Genomic DNA, 12,204 nt, shown 5'->3' on the forward strand with positions numbered 1-12,204 from the left:
TACTTTTCAGCTTTTTTATGTATTGCTGTCTTTTTCTATTTTGCCAGTGAAGGTAAGCAAAATCTAGTACAATAAGATCCAGAGGTGGTGATGCACACATGTAATCCCAGCAGATCGGGTGGCTAAGGCAGAAGGACACAAGTTCAATGCCAGCTTTAGCAACTTAGTTAGATTAATCTCAGAATAAAAAATAAATAAGACCTGGGGATGATGCCTAAGCATCCTAGGTTTAATTCCTTGTGTAAAAAAATATATATAGGGGCTGGGATTGTAGCTCAGTGGTAGAGCGCTCGCCTAGCACATGTGAGGCCCTGGGTTCGATCCTCAGCACCACATAAAAATAAATAAACAAAATAAAGGCATTGTGTCCAACTACACCTAAAAAATAAATATTTTAAAAAACATATATATATGTGTGTGTGTGTGTGTGTGTCTAGGTATATATATGTGTGTGTGTGTATGTATATATATATGTATATGTGCGTGTGTGTGTGTGTGTGTGTGTGTGTGTGTGTATATATATATATATATATATATATATATATATATGGTGGGATGGAATAGTCTAACAATGAGAAATATAAAAATTTGCATTACTTTTTAGAAATAAATTGTTAGAGCTATAAGGTTTATTACAAACAAGTTACAGGGAAAATGCCAAGCCAGTTTTTATGCTTTTCTGACTAATAATGAAAACGAGCCACATTTACAAGTAAAGTTACACTTTTTTAAAAAAAGTAGGTAATAAGGGGCTGGGGATGTGGCTCAGTGGTAGAGTGCTCACCTAGCATGCATGAGGCACTGGGTTTGATCCTTGGCACCATATAAAAACAAAATAACGTGTTCACCTAAAACTAAAAATACATACATAAATAATTTTTTTAAGTAGGTAAAGATTATGATTCAAATGATAAAACATTGTGAGAAAAGTCAGGCTTCCATGACAACAAATATTTCCACAAATGTAGTTTTCTTTATAAGACATTTTTATTTCCAAGTTTACAAGTCATCAGTTCTTAGGATTATTAAACATATCCCTTTTAGTATTACAGGAAAATTATTTTGTAATAAATAGTCTAAGATCGAAATTCTGTTTTATGATGGCAAGGTCAAGACTATGATTTGAACTGAATTTATACTTGTTCATTTATATATATTTGCTAATTTTTTCCCTAACAAGATGTAATGGCTACCTTAGTGTTTTATCTTCTCAAAATACCAAAGTATCAAAAGACTTCTTAGTCCTTCGGGGTCCTCATTATATTGATAATTTCGTTGCCTCTGGCCCTGCTATGTTTATAGCCAAAAATAAAAAATAAGGGGTGTACTTTTTGCTTCCGTAGTATTTATGGGATAAAACAAGGGATGTTGTGATCATATGTTTACTGTGTTCTTTCTGTTTTTTTGTTGTTTTGGGGTGTTTTGTTTTGTTTTTTACTGTGCTTTTCTTTACCTAGTCTCCTCATTCTCTTCCTTTGCAGTGGCATGGTTGCTCTCTGATATTTGGTGTTATAGATCACTTAAAACAACATTTGCTGACTGATCACACTAATCCGAACTTTCAGACTCTGAAATGTCGCTGGAAGAACTGTGATGCTTTTTTCACTGCTAGGAAAGGATCCAAGCAGGTACATGAGTGGGATTCAAGGTTAACTGGGGTTTAGACTGCTCAGAACAGAGGCTGGCAAATCTTTACTTTATTGAAATTATGGACACTCTTAATAAATAGGAGGAGGGTTGAGGAATTTCTTTTTATTATTCAGAGACTTGGGGAATAATTCAATGAGATTTTCAAAGTAATTATGTAGGTTTTGAGAAAGCTTAGGGGAATGTTTTCAGATGTTTCAAATCAATAACAGAGCTTCCTGTGTTAGGACAAGAACTCCTTTTTTTTTTTTTTTTTTTAAGAGAGAGAATTATTTTTAGTTTTCGGTGGACACAACATCTTTATTTTTATGTGGTGCTGAGGATCGAACCCAGAGCCCCATTCATGCCAGGCGAGCACATTACCGCTTGAGCCACATCCCCAGCCCCCAGGACAAGAACTCTTAACACAAGAGTTTTTTTAAGTCCATAAGTGCATACTTTCATATAAATTAGCAAAGTGCCAGCTCCTAACTGCCTTCAGGTATGAATCCCATATAAAACCTATTTTATATAATGGCTTAACTTGGCTTTGGCTTTCTTCTGTTCTATCACCAACTTGTCTCTCATAGCCCTTCTCCCTTTTCCTCAGGATGCTGCAGGACACATTGAACGACATGCTGAAGATGACAGCAAAATTGATTCATGAAGTTTTTTGCCTCCCATGTTGGGAAGTTATTATATTAGTAGTTGAACTGTTTTCACATAGGCCCCTCACACTAGCCACTGTCTTCCTTTCTCCGGTGAAATGGGGAAGGAGAAAGTGGGTTAGCAGTCAAGCTAACAACTAGCATAAGTCTGGGCAGCTCTGTGGGTTGATAGAGTACACTTCAAGTTCATGCTGGAGGGTTTAAACAGTCAAACAGATTTTAAGGAACCATCCTCTGTGACTGCATGACATTTAGTGATTTATGCTACTACCATTCTTCAGATGTTCATTAAATATCCAGATCTTAGTTGGTTACCTAGTTTGACCCTAATCATACAAACATATTTTGTTGATTTCAGTTTGTGATTTCAAGTGTATGTTCTTATGATGGTTTAGACCTGTAGTCAGGCTTTTAAATACATTTTGTTCAAATGGTAGGTTTTCAGGATTAGTTTTAATTTCTCCAGTTAAAACAACTGGATATTTAAATTGTAAGCAAATCATTTCCTTTCTTAAAAATTATGTGCAGTGTGTTTCACTATTCACCCGCTTTGTAGATGGACAGAACTGACTTTAAATGCTAACGGACACACAGATTTTTTATAAATAGCTAGAATAACTGCTCTGTTCACTATTTTAGAAATTCAAATGTTTAAGTCCCATTATGTAACTCCTTTCAAGTTGCTTTCCCTAGTGAACTTCAGTGCAAATTTTGATAAAGTGCACAGTGTGAAGAAACGTGCCAACCTAATGTCTACTTTTCTGTTTTGCTGTTAGACCTGGGTGCTGCTCACTGCTACAGATATTTTCAGGCTGTTTGAACTGGAGGTGTATTTGTCTCCCCAAATTTCTGACTCTCCAAACTTCTTGTGGGTTTGAAACCTTTTGGTTTACTTTATTGCCTACCCCCATCTCTTACTGTTGAACCCAGACTGATGGCAAATCAAGTATTCCTTTGGACTCACAGAGTGATTTCAACCCAACTGCAGCACCCAAGATGGGAGAGTTAGAATAAAGCATCTGGATATAATTTTTAGGGCCTCAGGCAGGCTTATTAGAGACTTATTCTGAAGCCAGTGTCTTTACTTTCACTTCCCTGCTAGCTGGGAGAGGAGAGGATTATGGTGAAAGGAAAGGCTGTGTCCATTGGGAACATCCAAATCACCAAAGACTTAATGGAACTGCTTTGTTTCTAGATTTTCTCTAGACTCTTACCAGTAAAGCTATACATATATTACTTTCTAACCTTTTGTTTCTGAATTCTCAAAACTCAGATTCTTCAGAGAGGCCAAGAAAAGGAGAGGGAGGAGCCCTGAGCTACAGGGTGTGTGACACCTACAGTTTCTTAGGATTGCCAGCATCCAAGTTTATCCCCTGTTAGTGCACATGTCTTTGAGTATCCTTCCCTCAAGTTCCAGAGCAGGGGCTTCCCCAGGGGCTCATAGACAGGTGCAAGAGGGGCTGAAACTCCCCTGAAATTGTATACAAGACTAAGAATGTGTTTGTTTGTTTTTTTTCCAGGAAAGGTTCTAGTGGTTGTTACTGGATCTAGAAAATGTTAAGAACTAATGTAGGAGCTACTACCAGATAATGGATGGCTCCACAAGCTATTTCTGTGCTTGTGAGTAGAAAACTCTTGTTAACCACATATTTAGGTTTGCATGATGCTGTATAGAGAACAGAGAAGATCCTCTTGATAAAGTATATTTGCACTGTTTCTGTGTGGGATTAAAAGCTTTTCCTGCCTCTCACCTCCATTTCCTATAAGGGTAACGAGAGAAACCACACTGTTCCGAGCTTGGAAATAGTAATTTCCAGGAAAGTCATTTTGGATTTGTTGCTAAACCTGGTCTTTTTCTCTGAACTGCAGTGACTGCATTTCCACATTGGCATAGGTGCTCTGTTCTGCCCAAGGATGTGTCTGAAACAACCATGGTGGAACTTTTGTATAGCAGGAAAGGGGAATGTAAAGTGTTGGGCAGTCAAGGGGAACTTTTGAGGGTATTGCAGACTGGTAGGATAGGTAAGAAGTGTGATTTGGATTTAACTTGGTAGACTCATGTGCATGTATCTGCCTCTGGATATGCATGTGTGAAAGTTCCTTTGTATGCATATATATGGGTGGGCACCTGTGCTTATGGTATTTTTTATTTCACAAAAGATTTCTTTGAAAAAGTGGTAGTAATGTGTTCATTTCAAGAACATGTGATATTCTAACATCAGGTTCAAGTGTTATCTAGAATGAACTGTCTAGCCCTCTGTTGAGAAATAAAGGGACCATAAGCATTTCAGTTGTTTATGGTTGTGTTATCACCTTTAAGCGCCTTAAGTTATGCAAAACTTCCGCTGTTTTTTAAGTTCTCCATGATATTGTTACAGCTATCGCTTCTTTCCCCTTAAAGAAGAGCTGTGGCTCAGGGTCTGTGCCGATTCTGCTGTTTAGAGGCTTCAAGAGGAAGGACATAGTTTAACAACCTGACAGAACAGGCACGTTTCTTATAAGTAATTGGAGGCCATTTGTAGAATGTGATTTTTAATTGTTTGTGCCTATTCTAACAGCTCAGAGCCATGAAAACCATAAATTATTTTAGAAAGGCTATTGAAGATCTTTCTCCTATTAAAGATGTATATGCCCTTGAGCTGCTCCAGCACCCTTGGTTTCAGATTTTTTAAATATTGAATATGGATAAGAATGAAACACTTGACTGCTAAAATGTTTACTAGCATAGGCTAATGTTTTAATGGCAGTTCTGATAAAATATCAGTCACTTCAAATTTTATGCAAAAGTTTAATTAAATTCAAAATATATTTTGGCATATTCCTCAGTTACAAAACAAACAGTGGAAACAAAAAGAGCAAAGAGTTATCTTGACCTGATGTTATTCAAATTTGAGAGCAAGTCATTACTTTTACACTCCTCCTTTGGTGGGGAAAAAATTCTAAGAATTACAAATTGAGTGTTTAGCTCATTACCTACATACAGTTTATAGACAAAACTGTTTCTGCTTAAGTGATTATTTGCTTAATAAAAGTTTCATTTTGTTCTTTTTTCTGAACAACTTTAGTGACTTAGGCATGTGGCCAGTTTGGTGGGAGTAGAGGAATGGCATCGTATTTTTAATGGAAGAGAATTCATTGGAAAAGACTGAAGTATATTGTAAAGTGGGATTTGGACAGCCTGTACACTCTGGTTTGCTCAAATAATTGCAGTTTACGTAGGCATTCTTCTAAATTTTGATTCTGTTACCTAAAGGAGAGCTCCTAGCATTATTATGAAGGCCGCACCTGCCACTTTTATAAAACAGTGGTTTTATCCCTGCCACAAGTCAGTAGGACCCTCAGGGTTTAAGAGAAGAGATCTTATGGATAGGAAAGAGGCTGTGATGGAGGCAATTTGGGCTGTGACTTCCATACAAATGGATGAGGAATCCTCATTTAAACCAGACCTACTGTTATAGACACCAGCCTCTAACTTCACCTTCAACCCAACTATGACCTGCTGGGTCATATAGTGACTGAAGTTTCCCAGAGTTACTCTAAATTTAAGATAGTACACCAGTGAATTGGGTACAGAGGGGGTCAAGAAAGGCTGTTGAAGATCTTTCTCCTGTTAAAGATAAATATATGCCCTAGAGCTGCTCCAGCACCCTTGGTTTCAGATTTTTAAAATATTGAATATGGAAAAGAATGAAATACTTGACCGCAGAAATGTTTATAAGCAAATAGCCTAGTCTTCTTACGTTTTGGTATAAAGCTGTGAACTTCATAACTTTGTAAAGCAAGATATAAAGCAAATACAAGAGGAAAATAAAGTAATTTTTACTAATCAGCTGTTTACTTTTGTTACCTTGTCTGCATATTCATAGTCAACCCTTTCATGTTGGCTAGAGAAAAGGGAAATTAGGTGGAAAACACAAGATGCTTATATCATACTACCACTAATATATATCCCCCCTTGGTCTTTCCCACAAATATTATTCTTAATTTTTACTTTTACATCTTATGTCAAAATTTATCCTAGATAGAATTATAAAATGCTTAAAATTTTTACACCTAAATACATTGAAATAAGTGAGGAAAAAAAATCACATTAAAATTATATTTAATATATGGTTTCATAATTATGTACAACATACAGTTCAGTGGTAGGGCATGAGGCCCTGAGTTCAAGCTGTAGCACTGTTCCCACCCCAAAATTCTACATAATATGTTCTTTATTTTTTATGTCCAATACTCCAGCAGTTATTCCCCTTCTTCATTATATGTATTAGAACTATCTGAGTGATTCCTATGCTCAAGAAATTTTAATAGCCAGGCATAAGGGCTCATGCCTGTAATCCTAGTGGCTTGGGAGGCTGAGGCAGGAGGATCAAAAGTTCAAAGCCAGTCTCAGCATCTTAGTGAGGCACTAAGCAACTCAGTGAGATCCTGTCTCTAAAATTTTTTTTTTTTAAAAGCCAGGGATATAGCTCAGTGGTAAAGTGCCCCTAAGTTCAATCCCTAGTAACAAAACAAAAAAAGCAATATATGTGACTTTTTTTTTCCCCCTGGGGATGAAAAAAAGTGCAAGGGGCACTTTACCACTAGGCTTTTTATTTTTTGAGATAGGGCCTAAGTTGCTGAGGCTGGCTTTGAACTTGCAGTCTTGCCTCAGCCTCCCAAATCACTGGGATTACAGGCATGCACCACTGTGCCTAGCAATGACTTAAGTAGGGCTTGAGGTTTTGTGTTTGTGTTTTCCATTTTCTATTCTGAGACTAGGGCTTTCTGTAGGTGACTGAGAGCATAATTAGAATGCATTCAGCCCTGCTGATCTACACACAACAAAACAAAACAGTGGAACCAGCTGTACACGTGCCTTTATTTAGATCAGTTGTTTTTTTTTTTTTGTTTTGTTTTGTTTTTCCCAGAATGCAGCCAAACATGTGTCTGAAAACCCAAAGTATCAACCCTATTCCACTGGATCAGTTTACCCCAGAGAGGCCCATTCTAAACAGGCAGACCCAAGTGCAAGTTTGGTTACTGTCCCATGGATGGGAGAGTATAAAGGTGAGAGGGCTCCAGCACGAGTGAGTGGCAAGTGCAATTGGCAGATGCTTCTGAAAAAGCCTTAGTGCAAGCTAAGGGGGTAGCATTTGCCTCAGAGCTGAGGCAGCTCAGAATCAGCCAACCTTGGATAGGTAGGCTACACAGCTGAGGCAGACACTTGCCTTCATGTGGCAAAGGAACAAAGTTGTTTTCCCAAGGGTCAGGCTAGACATGACCGATCAAGACAGTATAGAGCAAAGTGGAGGCGGAACACGACCAAAGAGGTGCCTGGAAGCATGCTGATGCAGCTACTGGATCCTTTGAGGTAAATGACTCTAGCTATATTGGGTGAAATTGAAATCCTGAGTGATCTTGCATGGCCTTGGATGAGGCCAGCCTGGTTCAAGCATACATAGTGAGCTGTAGCCACTGAAAGAAGAAGTCCTAAGATCAGAATGTAGACAAGAAAAGGAAACCCCAGCCCTAGGAATCTTATGGGATGGGGGAAAAGGAACAGACCAGAAAGGTAACATGTTTTCCAACATAAAATTATTTGGGAAGCTGAGGCCCCTTGTGAGCCTCTGCTAAGTATATGTGTCCTGTGGACTACCTTTCTCACCAGGCTTCCTTCCTGTCCCATCCCTCCACTACCATTTGGAAGTGAGGAGCAGAGTGGGTCCATTTCTGCCTCATTTACTGCCCACCTTGAATTTTTTTAAACATTTAAAGAATATTTTTAGTTGTAGATGGACACAATACCTTTATTTTTATGGGGTGCTGGGGATTAAACCCAGGGCCTCACAAGTGCTAAGCAGGCACTCTACCACTGAGCTACCACCCCAGTCCCATCCAACTTGAATTTTATGGTGCAGGGTCAGTGTGCTGCATCTGTTATGCTTTACCTCTAGAACATTGAGTTTGATGATACCGTCTCCATCCTTGTCAAATGCATTAAAAGCTCCTGTGTAAAAGAAAACACAGGCCAGAGGCCTGTTACAGGCTCACTCCAACTTCACTACTCAATTTTCTTAAGAGGACCACATGTTTTTAAGAGGATTATCTGCAGGCAGAGCATCACCAGTAACCCTTCCTTTGCCATCCTTTTCTAGGTCTAAAGAGGCTTTGGCCTTTGTTCAGCCTGGACAGAGTAGACTGAAAGATTATCTGGCTTCTTATTGCCAGAGCTATCCCGTGGGAGGGGGCTGGAAGTACTCTAGAGAGCAGAAGGGCAGCCCCCACTTACTGAACATGCCCTCCAGCCTGACGAAGCAGCAGATGAAACTGTCGAAGTCAATGTTCATGCGTTTGTCTGCATACCGCATGGTAATGATGTCATAGAGCTGGCTGTTGAGGTGGAATCCTGTGAAGGGGCAGGATAGAGGAGAAAAGTGAAACTGGAATTCTTAGACCCCATTCTATTTCCTCTAACCCTTTAGGCATACTGTCCTCAAAAATGGAAATGAGAAACTTTCCTTTCTTTAGTAGGGTCCTAGTAGCTTAGTCCCCTCTCCCATTCCCACACCCACCAGTTATAGTCCACATGCCTGCCACCCCCTTTCTTCCCAGCACCTGCATCATTGACAGCATTTCTCATCTCATAGCTATTGATGGTGCCAGACTGGTCTGTGTCATAGTGTTTGAAGATTTTCTGGTAATAGAAAATTTGAAGAAGGTCACACACAATCCCTAAATCAACCCTCTTTTTCATTCCCACACTTTACGCTCTCATCACACCTGCCAGGTCTTGATCTTCTTCCATAGATGATGGAACTCTTGCAGGTTCAGCCTCCCAGATCCATCTGTCTGGAGGAGGAAGGTCAGGGCTACTGGCACATAGCAAAATCCCCCTGGACTGGGAGGGTGTGGCTAGGGGACTCTGCAGGGAAGGTAGCCCCATAGGAAGCCTCTACCTGAACTCCCCTACCCCCCTGCCTTATCCTGCTATTAACCACCCTACCACCACCACCAATAAAGTTCCTGAGGCTTCATAACAAGCCTGCCCTCTAAGGATCCTTCATGTTTAGATAGAATTTCAAGCAGGATCTCAGGCTTGAATTAAGAGCTGGGGATGTGGCCAGCCACAACCCAGTGTCCGTCCTTCTGATTATTTTTAGACCTGTATACAGGATGTTCTGAGTCCAAAAAAAACCCAAAACAATGCTTTCAGATGTTGAATCAGGATCTCCTTCCCTGGGCCCAAATTTGGGCCCTCTGCCTGACTAGGCATCCCTGGTTTTCCTGGCTCTTGTGGGCAGACACCAAAGGGTTGGGAAGGGTTGACAGGAAGGATACATCCATGAGAGCAATCATGCTACGGCAAGACTCCAGCGTGAACCCTTGTGTCTTCAGATCCTTGTCTGGGGGCATGGAGAAGAATGAGGAACCACTTTCAGACAACTGGACCCCAGCCCCTTCCCCACACCTAGTTTGAATATCTCACGCTTGTTCACAACTGTGTTAAGGACATTCTTGAGTTCATCTGCACAGATCTCCATGTCCTGAGGAGAAAAGGAGAAGAGTCCTGGTTCAAGAGTAAAGCAGCTGATAGAGCACAGACTTTGCAAAATAAATCCCAGCTATTCGCTTTTGTGAAATCCCTGTTTTGATTCTGTTATGGGAAGCTGAGGCTCTTCTGAGGAAGATGGGGACAGACAATGCACCTTTAGCTGTATAGACAGTGGGCAGCTAACACATAGGACAAAGGCCTCTGAGCTCCCCAGTGGATGTGTCAGTCCAAAACTCAAGGACTTGTAGGTTTCTGTCTGCATACATTCATGCCCCAAATCCAAAATGATGTCTGTTTAACAATAATGAAAGAATGGTAATTTGAACAGTCAAGTAGAAAAGCAAGCTCCTGTGGGAGTCTTAGGGTTGGAAGTACTTACATCACCAGCTATCTGCTTGAAAATGCTACGAAATTGCTGCTGTTCCTCATTTTCATAGTCCGTATTGCCAGGCCATGGCTGTAGAAAACAAAGGAAAACTGGTTCATAGGAATCAGGGATGGATGGATGAATTTTGAGGAAAGCTGCTTTTGGGCCAAAGGAGCTGGAGTGCCCAAAACAGCCATAGGTGGCAGCTGGAGCTGGGCACAGGGCTAATGCTTTTCTTAGTTGAACATAGTAAGCTGGAGTGAGAATTATCTAGGCCTTAGCGGCTCTTCACTCCATACCTTGCTAGCCCTGACACCTCCAGCCAAAAGACACACTAGTAATGCTGACATGTAGACAGCCCCACTGATCCCACCCGACCCCCAAGCTAAAGCCTTCTCTACTGTTTTGAGCCCGTATATTTCAATCAAATAGGCCCCAAGCAGGTCAAAATTCTTCCAGCTGCCTCAGTCTCAAAGGATCCCCTCCTCCCCATTCCACTGTGTTGCTGCTCCAGGATAAGAGAACTCGGCTGTGGATTTTTCTGGGGACTTCCGCCCTTTAGCCTCACCTCCACTAAGGCTTATATGGCCACCTCTCCCTACTCCAGTAGAACCCTCCCCTGAGTTGTAGAGGACTCCATTTCTGATATCAGTTCCCCTACCTTTCTACTACTATATCCCCCTCTTGTCAGGAGTTCAAGGACTAAAGACAGAAGTTGTTTGGTCTCAACTCTCAATCTGATTCTGTCTTACTCGGTCTTTTCCTCTACCGTCTGTCATTGTCCTGGCTGGATAATCTCCAGTGGGGAGGCTCAGACTGTAATTCCAGTCCTAGGACTAGTTTCATGTGGCAATAAACCCCAAGACATTCACCCAAATATCATCCCAAATTTTAGGGGAACTTGCTGAGAGAAAAGGTCAGTGGGACAAATCCAAACATTAGATGTTAAAAAGACACCCCCCTGGAAACCCTTCCAGCCCCCATGTCCCCCCAAAGCATAGGAGGACCCCTGTTGTGTTCTGGCGACCCCATTCATGCCACATGCTCAGAAACCTGTGGGGATTTCTCTTGCTTATCAGGGCTTGTTTTGTCTTTGCCCTCCTCTGACTCCTGGTCCACACCCAGCTCCTTGTTGCTGTTTGCTCTGTCTGAAACGAAGATGATGGGCTGGAGAGAGGAGGGAAGTGGGGAGGGGCAGGAAGGAAGCAAGGATTACAGGCTGAGCAGGCACATTTAGGCAACCTCCCCCCGGAGCAGCTTTGTTCAGTGAGAAGAAAAGATCAGGGTCAGGAGCTCCTGAACCTCAGTTCAAGCTCCATCTCTGCCGCCAATAAGCTGTGCGACTAGGGAAAAGTTGCCAGGCCTCTGTGGACCTCAGATCTTCATTTTTTAATACCCACCCCATCTCATGGTAGTACAAAGATGCAACAAGGTAAGTACATGTGAAAATGCTACCAATGTTATAACAGCATGATCTAGGGGAGTGATTTTCAAATATTTTAGACTTTTTTCCCCAAATGGAAATAACTTCAAATTCAATTTCCCCCAGAAGTCCTGTATAAATAAAGTCTTAATAAAAGAATGGAGTTCCAGCTGGCCACAGTAGTGCATGCCTATAATCCCAGCTACTGGAGAGGCTGAGGCAGAAGGATGGTAAGTTTGAAGCCAGCCTCAACAACTTAAAGAAACCCTGTCTCAAAAAGAGCAGGGGGTGTAGCTCAGTGGTACAGCACCCTGAGTTCAATCCCCAGTAAAACACACACACACACACACACACACACACACACACACACGCAGAGCTTCTCTGGTTAACGAGGACAGCTCCTTTTCCTCCGTACCCACATCACCATGGTGGCTACTGAGGAACCTCGAATCAACCTCTGGGACTTTGTAGAGTGTAAACTGAAAGAATGATTAATGGTGTGGTCAAGGCATGATCAAAACGCCAACTAGCCCTGTCCCTCACATAAGAAATACTTTCACTGGCCTGTTTACTCATCTATTAATGG

At 41.2% G+C, this 12,204-nt stretch overlaps 2 protein-coding genes across 11 annotated transcripts in view; one reads left to right on the top strand and one right to left on the bottom strand.

Annotated features, from left to right (window-relative positions):
- ZNF106 (zinc finger protein 106) overlaps nucleotides 1–6,120 on the top strand; it is a 74,940-nt gene extending 68,820 nt beyond the window's left edge. For all 6 annotated transcript variants that reach the window (XM_081289144.1, XM_081289147.1, XM_081289145.1 and 3 more), the window contains 2 exons: nucleotides 1,482–1,628; nucleotides 2,237–6,120. In XM_081289144.1, coding sequence (XP_081145270.1) covers nucleotides 1,482–1,628; nucleotides 2,237–2,293 — 204 coding nt within the window. In that variant the 3' untranslated portion in view covers nucleotides 2,294–6,120. The remainder of the gene's footprint in view (nucleotides 1–1,481; nucleotides 1,629–2,236) is intronic.
- A 1,015-nt stretch (nucleotides 6,121–7,135) lies between these two features.
- CAPN3 (calpain 3) overlaps nucleotides 7,136–12,204 on the bottom strand; it is a 43,153-nt gene continuing 38,084 nt past the window's right edge. For all 5 annotated transcript variants that reach the window (XM_081289155.1, XM_081289154.1, XM_081289151.1 and 2 more), the window contains 9 exons: nucleotides 11,249–11,362; nucleotides 10,208–10,285; nucleotides 9,763–9,820; nucleotides 9,615–9,679; nucleotides 9,057–9,125; nucleotides 8,892–8,970; nucleotides 8,566–8,682; nucleotides 8,225–8,283; nucleotides 7,136–7,751 (listed from right to left, as the gene is read on the bottom strand). In XM_081289155.1, the coding sequence (XP_081145281.1) occupies nucleotides 7,725–7,751; nucleotides 8,225–8,283; nucleotides 8,566–8,682; nucleotides 8,892–8,970; nucleotides 9,057–9,125; nucleotides 9,615–9,679; nucleotides 9,763–9,820; nucleotides 10,208–10,285; nucleotides 11,249–11,362 (666 nt within the window). In that variant the 3' untranslated portion in view covers nucleotides 7,136–7,724. The remainder of the gene's footprint in view (nucleotides 7,752–8,224; nucleotides 8,284–8,565; nucleotides 8,683–8,891; nucleotides 8,971–9,056; nucleotides 9,126–9,614; nucleotides 9,680–9,762; nucleotides 9,821–10,207; nucleotides 10,286–11,248; nucleotides 11,363–12,204) is intronic.

This window comes from Spermophilus citellus (genome assembly GCF_964194105.1).
Source record: "Spermophilus citellus genome assembly, chromosome: 4".
Classification (NCBI taxonomy): Eukaryota; Metazoa; Chordata; class Mammalia; order Rodentia; family Sciuridae; genus Spermophilus; species Spermophilus citellus.